This window comes from Terrapene carolina, unplaced genomic scaffold, assembly GCF_002925995.2.
Source record: "Terrapene carolina triunguis isolate 2854851 unplaced genomic scaffold, T_m_triunguis-2.0 Scaffold51, whole genome shotgun sequence".
Taxonomy (NCBI): domain Eukaryota; kingdom Metazoa; phylum Chordata; order Testudines; family Emydidae; genus Terrapene; species Terrapene triunguis.
In genome coordinates this window covers 1,643,734-1,644,667 of record NW_020664402.1, presented here as the reverse complement: position 1 = coordinate 1,644,667, position 934 = coordinate 1,643,734, and the positions used below count along the sequence as shown (strand labels likewise).

Sequence of the window (934 nt, the reverse complement as noted above, 5' to 3'; positions counted from 1 at the left end):
CTGCTGGGTGACCGTGGTACCCCTCGTCGTGCCTCAGTTTCCCCATCTGCAAAACGGGCATAAAGCTACTGACGGGGTAGAGCTGTACAGGTGGCACCCACAGAAGAGCCAGGTGGGATTAACCCTCCTACCCATGGCCTTAGACGGGCGGGACTGTGCGCGCCCTGCCCCTGTCCCGAGCCAGACCCGGGCCCGGGCTCCGCACTTCTTGGGCCTGTTCAGAACCAGGCCGCGCCGCTCTCCGGGGCCTGCGGGGCGGGCTCAAGGCTGCGGGGCCGCCCCGGGGCCGGGCTAAGCTGCGCCAGAGCCGGGAGCGGGACGAGGCGCAGCGGAGCGGCCGGGGGAGAACAGCGATCCGGCGCAGGGGCAGCGCCCCGCGGATCGCGGCTGGCTGCGCGCTCGCTCGGGCCGGGGGCCGGCGATGGCCGGGCCCCGGGGCTGCCCGGGGGTGTGAGCGGCCCGCCCGCCATGGCCGAGCCGGCCGAGGAGAGGTGAGCACTAGGGGGTCCCCGGCCCGGGCAGGAACCGAGCCCAGCCGAGCCCGAACCCCGCCCCCGGCCGGAACCGAGCCCAGACGAGCCCGAACCCCCACCCCTCCCGAGCCCAGCCCCGGCCCCCGAGTCCCGCCCCCGGCTCGAATCTCCCCCCCAAGGGCTGGAGCCGGCCTAGGGCCGGATTAACCTTTTGTGGGCCCCGCACCAAACAGATTTGTGGGCCCCCGTGGGGGTGGGAGGTGTCGGTCCCCGGAGCGAGGGGCCAGCCAGGGGCAATGGGGGGGCGGCCCCACCCAGCCCAGGGCACTAGTTACAAACCGGCAGTTGCCAGATGGCCAGTGGCCTGCCCGGTCCTGTGCTGCCAGCGTGTCCCTTCCCTGGGGGGGCGGACCTAGGCCATGCCACACAGCCCCCCCCCCCCCCCCCCCCCCCCCCCCCCC

At 74.5% G+C, this 934-nt stretch overlaps 1 protein-coding gene across 1 annotated transcript in view; it reads left to right on the top strand.

Moving 5' to 3' along the window:
• Window positions 1-421: 421 nt before the first annotated feature.
• The window catches only part of LOC112123337 (E3 ubiquitin-protein ligase MARCH5-like), a 4,089-nt gene continuing 3,576 nt past the window's right edge, over window positions 422-934 (top strand). Inside the window, 2 exon segments of the mRNA XM_026656871.2 lie at window positions 422-437; window positions 440-491. Coding sequence (XP_026512656.1) covers window positions 422-437; window positions 440-491 — 68 coding nt within the window.